This window comes from Branchiostoma lanceolatum, chromosome 9 (genome assembly GCF_035083965.1).
Source record: "Branchiostoma lanceolatum isolate klBraLanc5 chromosome 9, klBraLanc5.hap2, whole genome shotgun sequence".
NCBI classification, from domain to species: Eukaryota; Metazoa; Chordata; class Leptocardii; order Amphioxiformes; family Branchiostomatidae; genus Branchiostoma; species Branchiostoma lanceolatum.
Genome location: NC_089730.1, coordinates 19244102 through 19265396, shown reverse-complemented (window position 1 = coordinate 19265396; position 21295 = coordinate 19244102). Strand labels below are relative to the sequence as shown.

Here is a 21295-nt window from a genome sequence, read left to right as displayed (position 1 = left end):
GAATCAAGATAACGCTCAAGATGGATTGTACAAAAATAGCGTCGCGCGTTTTAATTAAATACAGCCCACCTCCTTACAAATAACGGATCTCCCCTAACAGTTCGCTCCCCCTACCGCACACATAACGGTCCACCCCTGACAGTTCGCTCCTCCAGCCGCCAACAACAGACGCTGATATCCGATCCTGACGCCGCGCTACAGCCCGAACATGGCGGACCGCAGCTACGGAACCTTCTCCACGGCCATCGTGCGGGAGATCCCCGGCTCCCTGTCGGGCGAGGTCGCGCCTCCGGCCGAGGGGGAGGAGCGGGAAGACACGGTGGATCTGCAGAAGGTTGGTGCGCGTTCCACTCCTTGGTGCAACGACTTGAAACCGCAGCCCAAAAAACTCGCATGTTGCAAAAACCATCTCCCCGCACACGCAACGCCTCTTATACGATATCCCTGCCTAACGGTTATCCGTTGCCATGGTAACCGATATTGTCCTCCCGAATCGCTCCGTTATCCTCCCAGGTGCCGTTACCTGGCGTTTCTCTCACCTGCGTGTTCTCCTGACACCTGTTCGGTTCACAGGTGTGTAAGTATTACCGTTATACCTGTCTGCCTAACGCACCGTGCCGCGCTGTGCAGTGTTTTGTTTTATCGGACGTGTCAAGCGATATGTGCAAATTATTTTCCACTCTCCGTGAGCACATAGCGGGCATAGCTGGGCTGTTTGCCGCTTGAATTATGGAGGAACACGGTAGAAAGGTTTCATGGCGTACTCTCCAAGCAGAGGTTGATTGATCATTTCGGCCCACATGCCCTACCAAAATCTGCAGACAGAAAACAGGACATATCACAAGTCAAGTGATTAACGTTATATGATTAAGAAGGTCCCAATTTCCCCCACCAACCTCTGCTTGGAGAGGATCACAGCCCAGTGTCACAGAAAAACACCATTAACTGCGCCACACCGCCAGGTAAATTTATAGAAGAGTGCATTGCCTCGGAAGTGCCAGACACAGAGAATGGGGAGGAGAAGGGTTTTTATGTACTCGTGAAATTCAAGTAGCACCTGCAAATACAGGGTTTGTTTGTCAAGCAGGTAGCTGCGGTGGCACTACGCCCTTAGTCTCAGCATTAGGAGGGATTAAACAAGATTGCCAGTTTGATAAAAAACCCTCTATCCATCTTAATTCTCTCCATTTGAGTTTGACATCTCACGGAATATTCAATAAAGATAGCCTCCATTGCAGACTCCTTCAGGCTGTTTTCATTTTTCAAGTTCCAGTTTTACTATTTAATTTTTTTCTTGTTGTTGGCCAGGCAGCAATTGGAAAAAAAATGTAATAGTATAAAAACAATAACTTGAAAAAGAAAACAGCCGGGAGGAGTCTGCATCGGAGGCTGCAATAAAGACATGTTTCATCCATCTGAACCCCAAGGATGAAATAGTCCAACATTCTTTAATATATCAATATATAATTATACAACCAAGAAGACCAGTAGCTCTCTGCTGTAGGTCCACTGTTCATTCAAATCTCAGGAATATTTCACAAGATCGACACTGAATCATAGTGAATGGATGGAATACAGGCAAATCCCATCTTCCACCGCAGCAATATTCTGGTAGTAGATTGGGGGAATATTCATCATCAGTTTCTTTTCTTCCCCAGGGCTCAATTGTCCAATCTCATATATAAAACAACCAAGAAGCCCTGAGAAGATGTACTGTAGGCACTGTTCATCTAAATGTCAGTTTGAAAATCAGATCTGAATGTGAAAATCTTCCAGTTTTGAGCCCCTTCAATTTATGCTTAAAAAAAGCCCACATTTTAAGTCACTTTCAGAAACTGCCAAAAAGGAGGGTGTTATATATATGTTGTTGTTTTTTCCCTGTTCTATACGGCTTATTACCTTACCTTAAACCTGTAGTCCCATCCTCATGCCTGAGGGTCGGGGACTATGGCTCATAAGTATCAGAATATAAACATTAGAACCTTTTAACTAAAACATTGACATAGCAGTGCTGCCGACCCTTCACCCAACCGCAAACATAGCATCCTGTTGTGGCTCCCTTTTATCACCACATACCTGAGGCCTGGCCAAATCAAGATCCTGGTTCTTGGAATAAACAATACAAAAATACTGAGTATCTAAAGAAAATTGGTATTAAGCAGCATTTATGTATAAACAAATAAAGAAATGAAATGAAAAATCAGCATAATATTTTACAGTATTAGCATGCAGAGTTAGATTGTATTTTTTGTCATTCATAATGTAGATTCGTTCTTTACATGCACATTGTTCAACTGCCTTGTACATATGTTGCCATACATTGCACCTGTTACAAGTCTTGTGAAAATTATAAAGTTCTTCCTCTAAGATCTTCTTTTTCTATAACAATAGCCAAGGAATTTTCCAATGATTTTGAATGGTTTGGAACAGTTTGGAAAGTACCATGATCATTTTCTGAAGTTCAAGGGTTTTATGCATGTTTTGTAACATTCAGTATACCTTTCTAGTATTGAATGTTGCAAAAACAGGCACTGAGAATGAGCCTAATCCTTACATCTACTTGGAAATTAGGAAATCCTATATTTCAACCATTTACTAGTACTTGGATGTACAGTACAGTAAATGTACATGTATATACTAATTAAAAGAGCAAAAATGTCATGGTTGTTTTAGTTCACTTTTTAGTACATCTTAATTACATGAGCACAAGTGTAAGTTGCTTCAGGTCAAAATTGCAGGTCAAAAGGGAAAGTGAAAGAACAGACGACACTGAAGTTAACCTAAACCCCATTAAAATTCCATAGATACTAGTACTCTTACTTTCTGGTATCGCAATAACAGGTGTTAAGGTCCAAATTATCAGAACTGTTGCCAGACCTGACTCTCATATCATAAAGCCAAGGCTCCTGTTATCTTTTTTTAAAAATTGAAAACCACACAATCAAAGGCATGTCCTGATTAAAAAAAGTGCAACAACGTGCGAGGTTGACATTTCGCCTGACACTAATCATAGTCACGTTTAATTTATAGCCTGGAATCCAGCACCTGGGCTCCAAGTCCAAAGCCAACATGTCCCCAAGGAAATTTTACCACAGTCCCATAGAGACAAATTAGGGGAGGAAAGGGGGGTGGGGCAGTGGTAAAGCTTCCTTGGGTGCATGTTGGCCTGTGCATCAGTGACCTGGCAACAGTATCTCTTCTCACGTGCTCTTCTCCCCACTGTACGTGCAGAAATCCTCAAAGTCAAAAGATCTTTATTAGCATTCAGCAGACAGCCAAGACAACAGTCTGAATTACAGCTAATTAATAGTAATTTACACAATATTGATTTTAAGAATATTCATAATTTTCAAGAGAAGACGACTTATTAGAAAAATCAGCAATACTATTACAAAATGCTAAAATACATACCATATAAGTCCTTAAAATTCATAGATAAGAGTGCTTGTAATCTTTACGGAGGTACTCGACATTAATGCTTAAAGAGATTTGTTGTGGAGCAGCGTCACTTGGTACAGAAAGTCTCTCAGTTCTACATTTCGGCAGTGAAAGATGGTTGTGGTTACGTAATGTCCTTCCAGTTTCTTCTTCCCTGTCATTTGTGATCATGTAGTGCAGGGGGTGGTCGCTTGCCCGCATCTGCGTGCAGAAATCCTGTGACCTTTCATGTTATTGTGTGTTTCTGTAGCGTCCATTCCCACCAGCAGGAGGGTGGTGGTTACACAAGATAAAGCTGGGGGTTTTCAATGGCTCATGCCTAATGATGATCCTTAATATCTGTTATGATCATTGCATCTGTTGATTGGAATTCTATTATTGATTTCGGGGAAAATACTAGATAGCTTACTTAAGTGAATCACAAAACCCACTCATTAAAAACGTAGGATTATTCATTATAAGATTGTATACTATGAGAAGAGGTCAAACCCCCAGTAATGTACATCAGATAGATCTACATTGTATAGACAACATTTTTGTTTACCTTTTGTATTATTATAGTAAATTGTGTGTGTTTCCTTAGATTTAGCCTTCAGTCATGAGTTTGCAAATAAATAAATTATCATTGATCTTTACTTAACTAATCTCCAAGCAGATGCAAGGCTTGGCATCGTCATAAAGAGAAAATGTCTACAAAACACAGGCCGAAAGTACATTTTATGTATGTATTGAGATTTACTACATTTGTGGAGAGATTGATATGACAGGGGATTATCTACCACTTTTTAATGATGTCAATTGTCAACCCAGAAACCAGACTGCCAATGATTTGTCTTTTTTCTACAGTCATCCAGGGATGCAAAACAGCAAACTACATTTTGTAGAGCTCTGAGTAGAACCCCTGACCACAATCTAGGCCTCCAAGGCCACCAGCTGGTGCGAAAGTAGGGCAGGCTCCCTGTAGCGCTGATTACTTTGTATGCATGTGGGGGAACCTTTTACTTTCAGGATGGTCAATATATTTCAAGGTGCAAAATAAAGTCTGTAGGTAAGTACCCGTAATCTGGAAAGCTGGACGTGTTCAGAAAGAAAATGGCACTGCCTGGGACTGTATGCTGAATGACAGGAGACCTTTTTTCCTTACAGTTTTCGATCAAAGTGGCTTAAAGATACCTTATCGTCTTTAAGAATGCAGAACAGCGAACTAGAGTGGAACCCCTGGCCACAATCTGGGCTTTCAAGGCCACAGGATGGTAGAAAACTGGGGCAGGCTTGCTGAAGCAGTGATTACTTACCTCCAGGACTAAATGATAACCCCCTTGCTTACCTGTAACGTATATATTATGTATTTGTATGCATGTGGAGGGACCTTTCAGGATGGTCAATACTTGGTGCGAAGTAAAGTCCGTAAGTACCCGTCATAAAGAATGCTGCGTGTTCAGAAAGAAAATGACAGGAACTAACATTACGTGCAGTCAGGAAAGACATTTTTCTTTCAAACATGTTTTCAAAGTGAGGTTTTTGAATTTCTTTTGAAATTTCTAGATTTAGTCGAGTTCAGGAGACCAGTCTTTAATTGATGGTACAGCATCATTACCTTCGCTGAGAATTTTATTTTGTAATTTTATTCATTTTACTTTGAATTTTTTCCTGCCCTTTTCTTTAATGACCCATATGTTCAGTGTTCAGAGAGCAGCTATTATAAGGCTCTCCATAATTATGCCATCACTGGAACAGTGAAATCCTTTCAGCAGGCCTTCATACCTTCCCTCCAGTTCTGGAGTCCTGCACAATGTAATGAAATCGCGGAGTCCCCAGTAATCCCTTAAAAGATTGGTTAGGGCCTGGGGTAACCGCTAGGGAGCGTCAGGGACTCCATCCCTGATATTTTCATTAAGTTCCGAGGTGATTCCAGCTCCAAACTCGATTGAAACTTTTGACGCTGTCTCAAGACGGCCGTAATATACCTTAAGATTAAGTCCTGAAATGGGGGAATAGTTGTGGGCAACCTTAAGCCTCATGCCATATCTTCTGGAAAGACGCTGTAGCCATATAGTTCCCATTTAGAACTTTATTCAAGCCCACAACCTGACTAGTTTCGCCTTATTTGTGGCTTTCTCGATCGATGGTTTAACTTTAAGGCTCGAATGAGCCAGTACAAGTTTATGTCCTATAATGGTTACTGTTATTATATAACAGTGACATGCAGCTTGCAGGAACTAGGCATAATGATTGATTCTTTCGTCCCAGTCGAAAGACAATCAGACGATCGAACGGCATCTACACGGTCGGTAATTAATTGCTTGGAGTCAATGAAGACGTGTTGTGAAGATTAGGTGTCCAAATTAACTTTGCATGGACGTGTAACGGACTGGGAGGGATGCGTTGCCAATATCGATATTGCTGGTGTAAAAATCGACGAACGAATTATTCAAGCTATCTAAAGCCAGACAAAGGAGCATCTCAGTTCAAGGTGCAAGCTCTGGTCATACATGTACTAGTATAATTATTTGCTCTCACACGCAGAAACGTTGGAAAATTTAAAACTGATTTTATCACAACCACTCTTGAATTAAGTACTAGTACTGTATCACTTGGTATTAATCACTTAGTGAACAAAAACATCAAAGACAATCAAAGACCTGCTCTGCATGGTTCAGGTAATTAATTGCTTGGAGTCGATAAAGACGTGTTGTGAAGGTGGGGTGTCCAAATTAACTTTGCATGGACGTGTAACGGACTGTGAGGGATGCTTGCCAATATCGATATCGCTGGTATAAAAATCAATGAAGAAATCATTCAAGCTATCTAAGGCCAGACATAGGAGCATCTCAGTTCAGGTTATTACAACCTCAGTGTTCATTGCATCATTTAAGGCTCAGTGCACAGACAGAAACGTTGGAAAATTTCAAACTGATGTTATCACAACCACTCTTAAATCACTGTCTTAGTGAACCAAGAAATCAAAGACAATCGAAGACCTGGTCTACAAGGTTCAGGTAATTGATTGCTTGGAGTCAATGAAGACGTGTTGTGAAGATTAGATATCCAAACTAACTTTGCACGGACGCGCAACGGACTGGGAGGGATGCGTTGCCAATACCGATATCGCTGGTGTAAAAATCAATGAACAAATCATTCACGCTATCTAAGGCCAGACATAGGAGCATCTCAGTTCAGGGTGCAAGCTCTGTTCATAGTATAATCATTATTTTGCTCTCACAGGCAGAAACGTTGGAAATTTTCAAACTGTAATGATATCACAACCCCTCTTGAATTCAGTACTAGTACTGTATCACTTGGTATTACTAATCACTTAGTGAACAAAACATCAAAGACAATCGAAGACCTGGTCTATATGGTTCGGAGAATTAATTGCTATATAGAGTCAATGAAGACATGTTGTGAAGATTAGGTGTCCAAATTAACTTTGCACAGACACGCAACGGACTGTGGGGGATGCGTTGCCAATATTGATATGAACTGCCCAGACATAGGAAACCGTCCTACCCTGGTCGTAGTATTAATCATTTGGCTCTGGCCTTTGCAGCCTTTTGGTGAACCAAAAAACTTAGAGACAATCCCAGACAATCAAATTAACCTGGTCTACAAGGTTCAGGTGATGGGTTGGGTAGAGTCAATAAAGCTGTGACGATGAGGTGTCTAAATTAACTTTGCATGAACGTGTAATGGATGTGCTGCCAATATAGATATCACTGGTGTAGAAATCAATGAACAAGTCATTGGAGCTAACAGCTCTGACAGACATAGGAGCGTCTTAGTTCAGGTAGCTTAAGCCTCTTCATAGTCATTATATTGGCTTTGGCCATTGCAGCCAGAAACAGACTGGGAGGATTTCAAACTATATCACAACCACCTGAGTGTGAATAATTTCATCAGGTTGGTGAATGACTGAGTAGCAAAGTTCTTTATTCACAACCATGTATTTACACGAGCCGACGTTTCGATGACTGTCTCTGTCATCTTCTAGCCTGAGTGTCATCCTGTTTCAGTTCTAGGCTCTGCTTTCAGCTTCAGGCTCTGCCTTCACCAAACAGGATGACACAAGCTACATGTAGAAGATGACAGAGACAGTCATTGAAATGTTGGCTTGTGTACATACATAGTTACGAATAAAGTTAACTAAAACAGGATGACACTTAGACTAGTCATCTTCATCAGGGCAACACTGCACTGACTGGTTCACACAGTGCACTGAAGCTAGGTGTTATATCACAATCAGTTTGCAAGATGTTATGGTCTGTATTCATTAATCATACGGTCCACTTGCTGTTGAAATTTATGGTGTGGAAATCGATGAACAAATCATTTGTGCTAACAGCCCGGCTAGACAGAGCAGCGCCTTATTTCAGCTGGCTTAATTTGGCATCGATGTTATGGTTGACCCTTGACACCATCCCGCACCTAGCCTAACCTCTCCTGAAACAAGCCAGGAAGGTGTCTAACCAATCACTCAGCCACATGGATGCATGTAGATCTGTAGTCAATATTGATGTTATATTCTGTTTTCATACTTGAACACACAGTTTGCTGCAGTCTTCTGCTTTTGAATTATGAAAAATTGTCCACACATACGTTTGAACCAATTTATGTACGTTGATTTGCCCGCGTTCTAAACGAAAGTATCATGCATATGCAAAACGTACATAGACTCCTCGGGCAAGCAGACTTCGCATAAGGGAACGTTAACCAGGCTATGAAAACTTACTTTAAGAGTTAACACTTACCCAAATTTAGTCTTATCAGGTAATGATATGATATGTGTGATGACATTTTAATTAAGATCTTGAATGATATATTGCAAGTGCTGGAACAGCAGATAAGGCTATGAAGGTTTTTTTGAAATATTGTTTGGCCTCATTACAGTTTTTTATTTTTCCAGGCCCGCGATGAGTGGACCACGTACGTGGACACCCTGAGGACCCTGGGATTGCGAGTCATCACCATCCCCGCGGACGAGGAGTGTCCGGGGTGCGCCTGCGTGGCGGACACCGCCGTGGTGGTTGATGGGATAGCGTTCATCACGCGCCCGACCAATCCCGACCGCAGGAAAGAGGTGAACAAAAAAATCAACTTTGCATTAACATTAATCCATAGGGTTACATAAATGTGTCACTTTGAAAAACAGTGGGTTTGAGTGATCTCTAGTGCAGCACCCCAGGTATGCACGGTTTAGATTATACAGATTATACTGGGGGACATTGGGTTGGAGATCTGTTTGGATGTATACTTTCATGGTGGCAGAATATAATGTACCCTGGTGGAATTATGTTATAATTACTGTGATGTTAATCTTCTCGTTGCAAAGGTATCCTAATTGGCACTAAAGTTGAATCATTATTAGGCATCAATGTTAGATAGCTGGAATTTGCAGAAACATTTTTGAAATAGACAAAGATTAACTTGCAATCTAGCAAGAAGACCGCCTATTACAGTATATAGGTATTATGAATCAAATATTGCAGACAAAAGATCCAATAGAAAATTAAGGACTACTGAATTTGAGCCCTGCATGATGTTGTGAGCATTTGAGTCTGTATCATGGTGCATTATTTTCTTTTTCACCACCTCCATTTAATTTCCTGCAAGAATCAGAAAACCTAAAAACCAATTGAAATTCCTGACAGTTGCCACAGCTGTCCAGGGAAGATACATTTGAGAACGCTTTTTAATACTGCTCACAATGCCAAGGTCTCCCTAATCTCCAATCTACAGTAATTGCGCAGGGATGGATTTGTGCTCAAACAGCCGTCATTATCGATGGACATAATCATCAGGCCGTGCTGCCTGCTTCACTCCGCTGTATCAACATTGGCTTTTAACAAGGGCTCTCAGAATAGCCCGAAATTACCTTCCTTGAGTGGTAAAATTGTCGATTAGAGTGTTGCGCGGCGCTGCCAGAGGAGTTGGTGATTACCTACAGCCTTCGCTCTGAATACAGTCAGACATTTACAGCAGCAACATCGGGTGTGGGGGAGATTCATAATGTCTTAGTGGTGGGGAGGTTTTATTGATGCCTCAGGGTGATAAATTGTCTATAATAATTATGTATTTTCCAAGCAGTCTAAGTTAGGCTCTTGACGTCTTTTCCGACGTTTTTATCAGACTCTCTATTTTTTCAGGTTTTCTTTTCTACTTCTTCCTCTTTCATTTGATGCTCTTATTGAAGATTCTGCTGCCTTTTGTGGGTTGCTTCACTGGCGGACAAAAAGAAAACCTGACAATTTAGAAATCTGTCTCATTAAACACTATAAGACTGCCTGAAAAAGACGTCAGGAGAAAGCTGAAGCCTTCCTTGAGTGGGTAAGATTGTCGATTAGAGTGTTGCTGCGCTGCCAGAGGAGTTGGTGATTACACAGAGTGCCTACAGCCTTCGTTCTGACTCATTTATACAGTCAGACATTTACAGCAGCAACATGGGGTGTGGGGGAGATTCATAATGTCTTAGTGGTGGGGAGGTTTTATTGATGCCTCAGGGTGATAAATTGTCTATAATAATTATGTATTTTCCAAGCAGTCTAAGTTAGGCTCTTGACGTCTTTTCCGACGTTTTTATCAGACTCTCTATTTTTTCAGGTTTTCTTTTCTACTTCTTCCTCTTTCATTTGATGCTCTTATTGAAGATTCTGCTGCCTTTTGTGGGTTGCTTCACTGGCGGACAAAAAGAAAACCTGACAATTTAGAAATCTGTCTCATTAAACACTATAAGACTGCCTGAAAAAGACGTCAGGAGAAAGCTGAAGCCTTCCTTGAGTGGGTAAGATTGTCGATTAGAGTGTTGCTGCGCTGCCAGAGGAGTTGGTGATTACACAGAGTGCCTACAGCCTTCGTTCTGACTCATTTATACAGTCAGACATTTACAGCAGCAACATGGGGTGTGGGGGAGATTCATAATGTCTTAGTGGTGGGGAGGTTTTATTGATGCCTCAGGGTGATAAATTGTCTATAATAATTATGTATTTTCCAAGCAGTCTAAGTTAGGCTCTTGACGTCTTTTCCGACGTTTTTATCAGACTCTCTATTTTTTCAGGTTTTCTTTTCTACTTCTTCCTCTTTCATTTGATGCTCTTATTGAAGATTCTGCTGCCTTTTGTGGGTTGCTTCACTGGCGGACAAAAAGAAAACCTGACAATTTAGAAATCTGTCTCATTAAACACTATAAGACTGCCTGAAAAAGACGTCAGGAGAAAGCTGAAGCCTTCCTTGAGTGGGTAAGATTGTCGATTAGAGTGTTGCTGCGCTGCCAGAGGAGTTGGTGATTACACAGAGTGCCTACAGCCTTCGTTCTGACTCATTTATACAGTCAGACATTTACAGCAGCAACATGGGGTGTGGGGGAGATTCATAATGTCTTAGTGGTGGGGAGGTTTTATTGATGCCTCAGGGTGATAAATTGTCTATAATAATTATGTATTTTCCAAGCAGTCTAAGTTAGGCTCTTGACGTCTTTTCCGACGTTTTTATCAGACTCTCTATTTTTTCAGGTTTTCTTTTCTACTTCTTCCTCTTTCATTTGATGCTCTTATTGAAGATTCTGCTGCCTTTTGTGGGTTGCTTCACTGGCGGACAAAAAGAAAACCTGACAATTTAGAAATCTGTCTCATTAAACACTATAAGACTGCCTGAAAAAGACGTCAGGAGAAAGCTGAAGCCTTCCTTGAGTGGGTAAAATTGTCGATTAGAGTGTTGCTATGCTGCCAGAGGAGTTGGTGATTACACAGAGTGCCTACAGCCTTCGTTCTGACTTATTTATACAGTCAGACATTTACAGCAGCAACATGGGGTGTGGGGGAGCTTCATAAATGTCTTGGTGGTGGGGATGTTCCATTGATGCCTCAGAGTGATGAATGATAATTATTGTATTAAGCTCTTGACGTCTTTTCAGACGTTCCTGATCAAAACAGCGGCTGTATTCCATGCCAGCCCATGCCTGGTTCACAATCTTTTGATATCCATTCAGACTTCCGGTTTTCTTCTCGATTTCTTCCTCTTCTTTCATTTTTCGGATTTTCCTTTTTCACCACCACCACCTGTTGCAGCTGGGCGTGACCCTGACACTTCCCTAATGGCGTTATGCCCCTTGCGGGGTCTTGCCGAGTACTATGTAGATGTTGATGCAGCCACCATAATTAGCTTCCTCTTATTGAAAATTCAGCCGCTGCCTATCCTGGGTTTCTTTGCTGGCGGACAAAAAGAAAACCTGACAATATTGAAAGCCCGAACACCTTCTTCTTAACGATAAATAATATAAATATGATATATTATTAACAATCTGTACTTTCCAAGCAGACTGGTTAGGCTCTTGACATCTTTTCAGACGTTTTTATCAGACCCTCTATTTTTCAGGTTTTCTTTTCAGCTTCTTCTTTCCTTTGATGCAGCCGCTTATTAAGATTCTGCTGCCTTTCATGGCTGGTTGCTTCGCTAGCGGACAAACCTGACAATATAGAAAGCCGTCCCCTTAAAAACTATAAAAGGCCTGAAAAGACGTCAGAAACAGGCTGGAGCCTTTAAGCTTGTGTGGTAAAATTGTCGATTAGAGTGTTGCTATGCTGCCAGAGGAGTTGGTGATTACACAGAGTGCCTACAGCCTTCGCTCTGACTTATTTATATGGTTAGACTTTTACAGCAGCAACAACCTTGCATGCATACGACGAAGTGGGACTAGTGTCATAAATGTATAACTTAGTGGTGGGGAAAGTTCATTAATGTCTCATATATTAAACATGGAGACAATGCACTTGCACTTGGTGGTATATTTACCTCTGTGAAAATGGAGGTGTTGTTTTGAGCCTCTGTGCAGAAAAATGCTTATTAGCATTAATTCACAATATTGAATAAAACAGGAAATTTCCAAAAACTCATGGAAATTTCACTGAGGTATGAAAACTTCCATTAATCTAGTTGATTGAAAGATACATGTAAGTCACAATCTATCGATGAATTCTATCTGGATTCCCACAGAAAAAATTGAAATGCAAGCCATTATTGTCAATTACATGCAAGCCATTATTGTAACCAAATGATGGTAAAATGTTCACCCTTGCAAAGGGAATAACTTGTAAGGTTATAAAATCAATGGTCTGCTAAATCCCAAAACCCTTCCAGCAAGCAAACTGCTGTCACAGTGATTATGTTACTGAGGCCGAGACAGAAATTGTGCTTTGTAATTAGGTGCCATTAATATACTCATTAGACATTTAAGTTCTCAATGAATGTCAGTTATATTGTGTATTAAGTAGTTAACTTTTTAGCACACTGAAGTAGCCATTTGGAACCCCATTCCCTATTGGTTACAGAGTCAGGCAGCAGGGAGAAGGTTAAGTTGATTTAGTGATTGTTTTGCCATAGCTAGCATGTTGGGGACCGTGGCAGGTGAAGAGTGATTATGAGAGGTGTTTATAGCAAAAGTCTTCGGTTGCTAGGTGGCTCCTGTGTTCAAGTTGGCTTAATGTAGGTTAAAGTTCAGTTTTTGAAGTAGAATCACAAATTAAAATGTTTTTAAAGCTTAGCCATACTAAGTGCCTCAGCCTGAGCCCCCTACATAGTGTAGGCTCCTCTACGCACAAACTTAAAACGAAACGTAAAATGAAATTGTAAGAATATGTATACTAAGCAATTAGTAAAAGTGAAAACAAGGAGAAAGGTATGAAAAAAACTGAGACAAAACAAATGAAGGAAACAAACACTAACTTGGTAATTGAAAAAATACAAAAGCTGTAGACAGGAATGTCAGTGAAACTAAAATTCTTAACCAGAAAGGAAATTAGACATTGATGAGAGAAACAAGGAACCCATTTTTACAGTAAATTGTGAAGGAGCAAACTTGAGATGTCTAAAACATGGTTGTTTTTCTTTTTTCTTTTTTTTTGGTATAATAATAATAATAATATCAGGTGTATTTGCAGCCAGTGCCACAGGCAGGTACCCAATGTGTAGGGTAATGAGGCTGTTTAACGTGTTCAAGGCACCTCCTCGAGCACGGGACCCCCTTTTTACGTCCCTCCCGGAAGACGATTTCGTGGAAAGCTTCGTGAGGCTACAGCAATCCGGACGTCCTTGGTTGGTCGCCCATCCAAGCACTGTCCGGACCGCGCGTTGCTTAACTTCCGAGATCGAGGGATCGGGTGTATCCAACGCGCCACGCGGCCGTAGCGTTATATTGGAGCTTCAGGCATTAGCCTCAAGCGTCAAACCTCTGCACGTAAAAGAACCCAACACACTTATCAAGAAGAGTAGGGTGACCGGGTGTGCTTGGCCAAAAACGTGAGCCGTAGCAAAACCACAGTATGAAGAACCATCAACCTCTATTGAGGAAGACTGTTTTTTTTTTTTTTACCATTTTCAAGTCACCTTTTTACTCCGATCTTAAGGTAGTGAGCATTGCTGGACTGAGGGACATACATTCTACATTATCCCTAACAGTTTGTTTGTTTGTTTGTTCATTTGTTTGTCTACCCAGCTGCCAGCAGTGAAGGAGGTGCTAGAAAAACAGCTGGGAGTGGGGAACGTGGCCGAGCTGAGGGACCTTGAGGCTACCCTGGACGGCAGGGACGTGCTGTTCACTGGTAAGTCACAAGGTGGCGCTGGGGAACAGATTGTAGTGAAGGAGAAGACTGTTGAATTCAAGCCCGACAACGCTGTACGCTAAATTCGGAGGGCCGGCTACGTAATACGCTAAATTCAGAAAGCCTCCCTACGCTCTACGCTAAATTCAGAAAGCCCCCCCTACGCTCTACGCTAAATTATGGAGTGGTCGGCAACGCTCTACGTAAAATTAAAACGGTCGATTACGCTCTACGTAAAAGGGGCATGCAGGCCCTCAGCAAATCTTATCAAAATTACCTCAACAAACATTTCAACAATTGAACTTTTTTTGATGAAGATCGGACGTCCAGGTAATAAGATACACCAAGAATAGTTATTCAAGCACTGGACAAAATGTTTCTTAAAATTTAAGGTTTCTGCTGTACATGTATGCATGTGGTAACACTTTAGCAACAGGTCGTTTGGCTACTGGGTTAGGCAACAGGGGGACCATTACACCTAATTGTACAGTACAAGCTATTCATAATGTAAGCATGCAATTAACATCCTCCTTTTCCCTTTTGAAAAACAGGCAGGGAGTTTTCTGTGCGTGTGACGGATATCAACAACAATGCCCCCCAGATTGTGAAAAGTTGATAAAAGAAGAATTTTGAAAGATAACTAGCTTTTCTGCTTTTATGACATACTCTCCTAACATATTTTTAAAAAGTTACCAACAAAATTAAGAGATTCATGAAAACAAGCTTTTTAGTCTTATTAGATATAACCATTTTTTGTGTGTACCAAATGATGATGATGTGTGCCAAATCGTACTGCACATTCATGGCTGATGCTACGTAATTCTTACACATGTACGATGTATTTACGTAGTTAGTAGGCTTCTCATGACCCCCTCCTTTCTCCTATTTGATAAAAGGCAGGGAGTTTTTCGTGCGTGTGACGGAAAGCAACAACAACGCCCCACAGAGCCCGACCCGCAGGACGCCCAGGAAGAAGGAGAAACCTGCTCCGAAGAACGACGCCGGCGCCAGGCTACTCGCACGGGTCTTCCCAGACTTCCAGGTGGGAAAAGAACCCTTTTTATTGTCACTTTTACGTCAGCATTGTCTTGACTTTGTCAGATTTTGGTTTCCTATTGGACTATCAAAATTGTCTTCACTTTATTTGGATATTATAAGTTTGTGGTTAAAACCTGCTGTTCGACAGATCTTGCTCAGTGCCACTGACAAAAAGTAGTGGATGCTGCTTGAAAAGTCTGACTGTTTCCAAAGTCATAACCAGTTGCTTGAGTAACTGTTATTTGGCGTATCTTATTACCTGGATGTCTAACCTTCTTTGACGCTGGTAGCTGTACAGAAGGCAGTTCGTCACAATGCACCAGCCTACATGACTAAACTGTTTAAATGGCTATCACCCCCAGTGCTCAGAGCTCGGACACGCACTGCCACAAAGCAGCTCTATAGCTACGACCCTCACATGCTAGACACCCCTAAGGCAAACGTGGAAACCTTCAAGGGGAGCCTGCAGTATCAAGGGCCACTACTGTGGAACAAACTCACTGCGGACCAACGGCAGATTGCAACTACGTCAGCATTTAGAAACAGACTGTAGCGGGACTGTAGCTAAGAACTGACTGGGATAAGTTGAAATACTGTGATATATGTCTGTACATGTAACGTTATCTGTATATTTGTATCTGATTGTATTTTTAATGTTTGTGCCCAGGGTCATCTGAAAAGCAGATCAGTAGATCTGAGATGTCCCCTGGTAAAATAAATAAATTGAAATTGAATTGAAATTGACGAACCTGTCCATACAATGTATATAGTAGGGCCTGACATGGCCATGATATCAGTTTACCCTGAGTGTTTCCTGATTGGTTGTTTGCTAGGTGACGTCCCTGTACATCCAGGGGGACCGCCCCCTACAGAGTTACCTGTCCATATATGGTAGGGCCTGACATGGCCCCTAGATATCAGGTTACCCTGAATGCCTCCTGATTGGTTGTTTGTTTCCCAGGTGACGTCCCTGTACATCCAGGGAGACCGCCCCCTGCAGAGTTACCTGTCCATATATGGTAGGGCCTGACATGGCCACTAGATATCAGTTTACCTTGAGTGCCTCCTGATTGGTTGTTTGTTGCCCAGGTGACGTCCCTGTACATCCAGGGAGACCGCCCCCTGCAGAGTTACCTGTCCATATATGGTAGGGCCTGACATGGCCCCTAGATATCAGGTTACCCTGAATGCCTCCTGATTGGTTGTTTGTTGCCTAGGTGACGTCCCTGTACATCCAGGGGTCCGCCCCCTGCAGAGTTACCTGTCCATATATGGTAGGGCCTGACATAGCCATGATATCAGTTTACCCTGAGTGTTTCCTGATTGGTTGAATGTTTGTTCCCTAGGTGACGTCCCTGTACATCCAGGGGGACCGCCCCCTGCTGAGTTACCTGTCCATATATGGCAGGACCTGACATGGCCACTAGATATCAGGTTACCCTGAATGCCTCCTGATTGGTTGTTTGTTTCCCAGGTGACGTCCCTGTACATCCAGGGAGACCGCCCCCTGCAGAGTTACCTGTCCATATATGGTAGGGCCTGACATGGCCACTAGATATCAGTTTACCTTGAGTGCCTCCTGATTGGTTGTTTGTTGCCCAGGTGACGTCCCTGTACATCCAGGGGGACCGCCCCCTGCAGAGTTACCTGTCCATGGCGGGGCCTGACATCATCGCTGCCGGGGAGGGGGAGGACACGCAGAAGGTCATCGAAGTAAGGATTTCTCTCTTCAAAATCAGTGTTTGAACTCTAACCATTGAGATTAAGCCACACACAAGGCAAAACTAGTCTGGATGTGGGCTCGAATAAAGTTCTAAACAGGAACTATGCAGCTACAGCGTCTTTTCTGAAGATGTACTGTTGACTTGAGGTTGTCCACTGCTACATGTTCTTGCCTTCAAAATCAGGGTTGTTACAAAGCACCCTAGATCTTCTCTTAACCCTCATCCTGCTGCCTATCCCTGTAACACATTATAAGATTGATGTATGTACTTTTAAGTGTGCTAAAAGAAATCTTTACACGATTTTGCCTTATTAGATACAATGTACATATGATCTCCTTCAGTCCTCAAAAGATAATACACATTACACCTTTTCCGGGCACGTACGGCTACTGGTATCATTCAACGAGATGGGTGTACCGGTATAAACAGTGTATCTGACCATGTGGATTTCTATCTTACCACAGCAAATCATAGAGAAGGCAGAGTACAAGTACAAGGTTCTGTGTCTGCCCGAGGACTCAGCAGTGGACTGTGTGTTTGTGAACGGCTCCCTGGTCCACAGAACCCAGGAGGAGATCCCTAAAAGCACAGAGGTGGGTTTACTGCAGCAGTTAGACTGTGTGTTTGTGAACTGTTGTAAAGACTGTGTGTTTGTGAACTGTTGTAAAGACTGTGTGTTTGTGAACTGTTGTATAGACTGTGTGTTTGTGAACTGTTGTATAGACTGTGTGTTTGTGAACTGTTGTATAGACTGTGTGTCTGTGAACTGTTGTAAAGACTGTGTGTTTGTGAACTGTTGTAAAGACTGTGTGTTTGTGAACTGTTGTAAAGACTGTGTGTTTGTGAACTGTTGTATAGACTGTGTGTTTGTGAACTGTTGTATAGACTGTGTGTTTGTGAACTGTTGTATAGACTGTGTGTCTGTGAACTGTTGTATAGACTGTGTGTTTGTGAACTGTTGTATAGACTGTGTGTCTGTGAACTGTTGTATAGACTGTGTGTCTGTGAACTGTTGTATAGACTGTGTGTCTGTGAACTGTTGTATAGACTGTGTGTCTGTGAACTGTTGTATAGACTGTGTGTTTGTGAACTGTTGTATAGACTGTGTGTTTGTGAACTGTTGTATAGACTGTGTGTTTGTGAACTGTTGTATAGACTGTGTGTCTGTGAACTGTTGTATAGACTGTGTGTTTGTGAACTGTTGTATAGACTGTGTGTCTGTGAACTGTTGTATAGACTGTGTGTTTGTGAACTGTTGTATAGACTGTGTGTCTGTGAACTGTTGTATAGACTGTGTGTTTGTGAACTGTTGTAAAGACTGTGTGTTTGTGAACTGTTGTAAAGACTGTGTGTTTGTGAACTGTTGTATAGACTGTGTGTCTGTGAACTGTTGTAAAGACTGTGTGTTTGTGAACTGTTGTATAGACTGTGTGTCTGTGAACTGTTGTATAGACTGTGTGTTTGTGAACTGTTGTAAAGACTGTGTGTTTGTGAACTGTTGTATAGACTGTGTGTCTGTGAACTGTTGTATAGACTGTGTTTGTGAACGGCTCCCTGGTCCACAGAACCCAGGAGGAGATCCCTAAAAGCACAGAGGTGGGTTTGCTGTTAGACTGTGTGTCTGTGAACTGTTGTATAGACTGTGTGTTTGTGAACGGCTCCCTGGTCCACAGAACCCAGGAGGAGATCCCTAAAAGCACAGAGGTGGGTCTGCTGTTAGACTGTGTGTCTGTGAACTGTTGTATAGACTGTGTGTTTGTGAACGGCTCCCTGGTCCACAGAACCCAGGAGGAGATCCCTAAAAGCACAGAGGTGGGTCTGCTGTTAGACTGTGTGTCTGTGAACTGTTGTATAGACTGTGTGTTTGTGAACTGTTGTATAGACTGTGTGTCTGTGAACTGTTGTATAGACTGTGTTTGTGAACGGCTCCCTGGTCCACAGAACCCAGGAGGAGATCCCTAAAAGCACAGAGGTGGGTTTGCTGTTAGACTGTGTGTCTGTGAACTGTTGTATAGACTGTGTGTTTGTGAACGGCTCCCTGGTCCACAGAACCCAGGAGGAGATCCCTAAAAGCACAGAGGTGGGTTTGCTGTTAGACTGTGTGTCTGTGAACTGTTGTATAGACTGTGTGTTTGTGAACGGCTCCCTGGTCCACAGAACCCAGGAGGAGATCCCTAAAAGCACAGAGGTGGGTCTGCTGTTAGACTGTGTGTCTGTGAACTGTTGTATAGACTGTGTGTTTGTGAACGGCTCCCTGGTCCACAGAACCCAGGAGGAGATCCCTAAAAGCACAGAGGTGGGTCTGCTGTTAGACTGTGTGTCTGTGAACTGTTGTATAGACTGTGTGTTTGTGAACTGTTGTATAGACTGTGTGTCTGTGAACTGTTGTATAGACTGTGTTTGTGAACGGCTCCCTGGTCCACAGAACCCAGGAGGAGATCCCTAAAAGCACAGAGGTGGGTCTGCTGTTAGACTGTGTGTTTGTGAACTGTTGTATAGACTGTGTGTCTGTGAACTGTTGTAAAGACTGTGTGTTTGTGAACTGTTGTATAGACTGTGTGTCTGTGAACTGTTGTATAGACTGTGTTTGTGAACGGCTCCCTGGTCCACAGAACCCAGGAGGAGATCCCTAAAAGCACAGAGGTGGGTTTGCTGTTAGACTGTGTGTCTGTGAACTGTTGTATAGACTGTGTGTTTGTGAACGGCTCCCTGGTCCACAGAACCCAGGAGGAGATCCCTAAAAGCACAGAGGTGGGTCTGCTGTTAGACTGTGTGTCTGTGAACTGTTGTATAGACTGTGTGTTTGTGAACTGTTGTATAGACTGTGTGTTTGTGAACTGTTGTATAGACTGTGTGTTTGTGAACGACTCCCTGGTCCACAGAACCCAGGAGGAGATCCCTAAAAGCACAGAGGTGGGTTTGCCTGTTCATGTTATATCATTGTGAATGTTATTTCCTTTGTGACCAGATTTGTTAAAGTTTTGTAAGGGCTCCCTTGGAAATTAGTTACTCAATTAACTGAAGGCATAACCCAAAAGATTGATTAATAAATAAATAAACTGTTGCATGGAAGTGAGTCTGTGTCAATCGCTTCCCAACACAAAAAGAGTTAACTCACAAAGGTTTTCGAACAACCTGTATTTTGGTCTAATCCAGGGCTGTTGTTCATGGTACTTAAGCATACAAATTTAATTGTTTTGAAAACTGTTGTAGCAGACTTTTCTGATGACAAAATAGCCTTAAAAGATTCTCAAGATGATAGATTACATTCTGTCAGGGAGTCGAACATAATATTGAGAATAAACATCAAATTGAAACACAACCAGAAAAACCATAATTCAGCACCATGGTCATGACCACTTTAGTTATGGAAAAACTTTGCTGCTGGATTCTGGAAACCATACTCTGATGGCAGACTCCGTCATTGATTTTTTTTAAAGGAATGGTATAGAATAAAAATTCTAACAAACTTTGTATCAAAAGGGGGGGGGGGTGTCAGGAAATTTCCGTATGCTGACAGATATGTTAAACAGATTTGGACGTATATGCAACTCTAACTCCCAGACTATTTGCAAGGTGGTTCAATATCATGAAATACATGGTTCTTTTCTACAACTCTTAGACAGCCTTCTCTGTTTTGATAAGCATATCTTTCAGTAGCAGAGACATTATTCAATGGTATCATTTTCAAGTCACCTTTTTTTTCCTTTTCTATTTGTCCTTCCAGGTGATTGAGGCCAAACTTGTTGATCTGAAGAAAGTGATCGTGCCAAACTCGGAGCTGGCCAAAGTTGGGGCAACCCTCAGCGCTCTCACAGTCTTTATCTAGAGTAGTCAGCAGATGTTCACTTACAGTCAAACCTGACCAAGAAGACCACTAAGATAAAGTCTTGTCTAGGTAGACATTCACTATAGACAGGACTGGTATCAATGGGAAAATTATCTAAGTGACCACCAATTGCAAGAAGTGGTCCTATTGTCCAGGTGGTCTTAATGACTAGGTGGTCACTTGTACAGGTTTGACTGTATAGCCTTACTCCCCAGGCATTGTACTGGCCTCAAGACAACTATGATTGAATGTACATTCCATACTATACTGAGGCCTCCCCAGTGCCTGGGTAGTGATGTTAAAATAGACCTGTTTCATGGTTATGTTTTAATGAAATCATTCTTGTTCCATTTTTTGCATCATATTTCTTAGCTTTTTGCTCAGTTTGCCATTTGATCTGTGCCAAAATGTCTGTGTCGATTTTGGCAATGATATTTTTTGTTGCTGGAAAAGTTGACCGAAAGACAAAGAAACCTTTTGTTTGTTCCTACTGAAAGATTACAAAACTGCATAATATTCAGCATGCTAAGGTAGACGTTTGGCACCGAATTTGTATTGGTCAAGACTCAAAGGCTTAGGTAGCAGGGGAGAGTTAAACTAAGGAGGTAAAAAGTTTGATCTCAGTGTTCTCGCCAGGCCTTTTCAGCATAGGGGCCCCCTATGCTGTGATTTGGACC

The 21295-nt window shown here is 42.0% G+C and overlaps 1 protein-coding gene across 1 annotated transcript; it reads left to right on the top strand.

Annotated features, from left to right (window-relative positions):
- Positions 1–128: 128 nt before the first annotated feature.
- LOC136441317 (N(G),N(G)-dimethylarginine dimethylaminohydrolase 1-like) lies at positions 129–21285 on the top strand. The gene is made up of 7 exons (XM_066437544.1): positions 129–334; positions 8342–8515; positions 13922–14027; positions 14924–15069; positions 16668–16778; positions 17254–17382; positions 20517–21285. The coding sequence occupies exons 1-7, from the start codon at positions 209–211 to the stop codon at positions 20616–20618; spliced, it is 894 nt and encodes a 297-aa protein (XP_066293641.1). The 5' UTR covers positions 129–208; the 3' UTR covers positions 20619–21285.
- Positions 21286–21295: the final 10 nt, after the last annotated feature.